Source organism: Fopius arisanus, unplaced genomic scaffold (assembly GCF_000806365.1).
Source record: "Fopius arisanus strain USDA-PBARC FA_bdor unplaced genomic scaffold, ASM80636v1 scaffold00024, whole genome shotgun sequence".
NCBI lineage: Eukaryota > Metazoa > Arthropoda > Insecta > Hymenoptera > Braconidae > Fopius > Fopius arisanus.
Genome location: NW_011887763.1, coordinates 1,170,030 through 1,170,965, shown reverse-complemented (window position 1 = coordinate 1,170,965; position 936 = coordinate 1,170,030). Strand labels below are relative to the sequence as shown.

At 35.4% G+C, this 936-nt stretch overlaps 1 protein-coding gene across 1 annotated transcript in view; it reads right to left on the bottom strand.

The window, feature by feature from the left end:
- LOC105264696 (ubiquitin-conjugating enzyme E2 R2) overlaps positions 1–936 on the bottom strand; it is a gene marked incomplete in the record, with an annotated part of 12,642 nt that overhangs the window by 6,581 nt on the left and 5,125 nt on the right. Inside the window, 1 exon segment of the mRNA XM_011301757.1 lies at positions 479–565. Within this exon segment, the coding sequence (XP_011300059.1) occupies positions 479–565 (87 nt within the window).

The window sequence follows — 936 nt, the reverse complement described above, 5'->3', positions numbered from 1 at the left end:
GGAGAGATTAACACATAATTGAATGTTTCCATGAGTCACTGAATATTCCTTTGAATACTTTTTCCTCTGTAATCTGCTCAAACATTTCTAGAGACAATCTATGAATGAATAAGATGAAAAATTGAAGACTGAAATTTCAAATTCTCGTAAAAAATGGATTTGTTACTTGAAGAATAATTGCATGAGTCGTTAGAAAGCTTTTGTCTTTTTAAAATTTTATACAATGCGATCAACTCAGTGAGAACCGCGAGAACTTTTCTAATTATCAAAGTCTTACTGAAACTTGTTCAATTAATAAATTGGATTTATAAAACATAATCCAGTTTTTGAATAAAAATTGCAATACAGATGTGGGAGGTGGAATGCATGGGAACATGCACACTAGAGGATAAAAAGTTGAGAGCAATAAAAGAATGAGTAACTGGGCGAATTGTGAAGAGGAAAAAAAAAACGTCGATAATGGCGTATGTTCACTCACCTCGTACACGTTTGGATGCCAGACTTTTGTCATGAAGCGAATACTGGGTGGACTGTACGGATAATCCGGTGGGAATTTCATGTGTGCCTGGAAAGAAAAAAAAAATTAATGAAAAGATGGTACAACAAAATAATAGAAGTAGTGGTACCTTCGTCTCGTCGTTTTTTATGGATTATTTATTTTGTCTCATAAAGGTACAGGGGTAAATATCAAATTGGGGTGAATTACAACGAATTGAGACAATTTTCGATGATGCAGCATTGGTAACTGGAAATGGGAACGCTATATTGATCGACCTTCTCGTGGCCCAAATATCCCGGCCATCCTTCGGGAAAGACCTCTGGAATTAACCTACTTCACTTTCCCACTTTCTGTACTTTGGACTCAATCTTGACAATCGTTCCTCCACTTTTGGTTTCATGGAATCACGTGTTATCAATTTGCTTTCATTTTTTAAT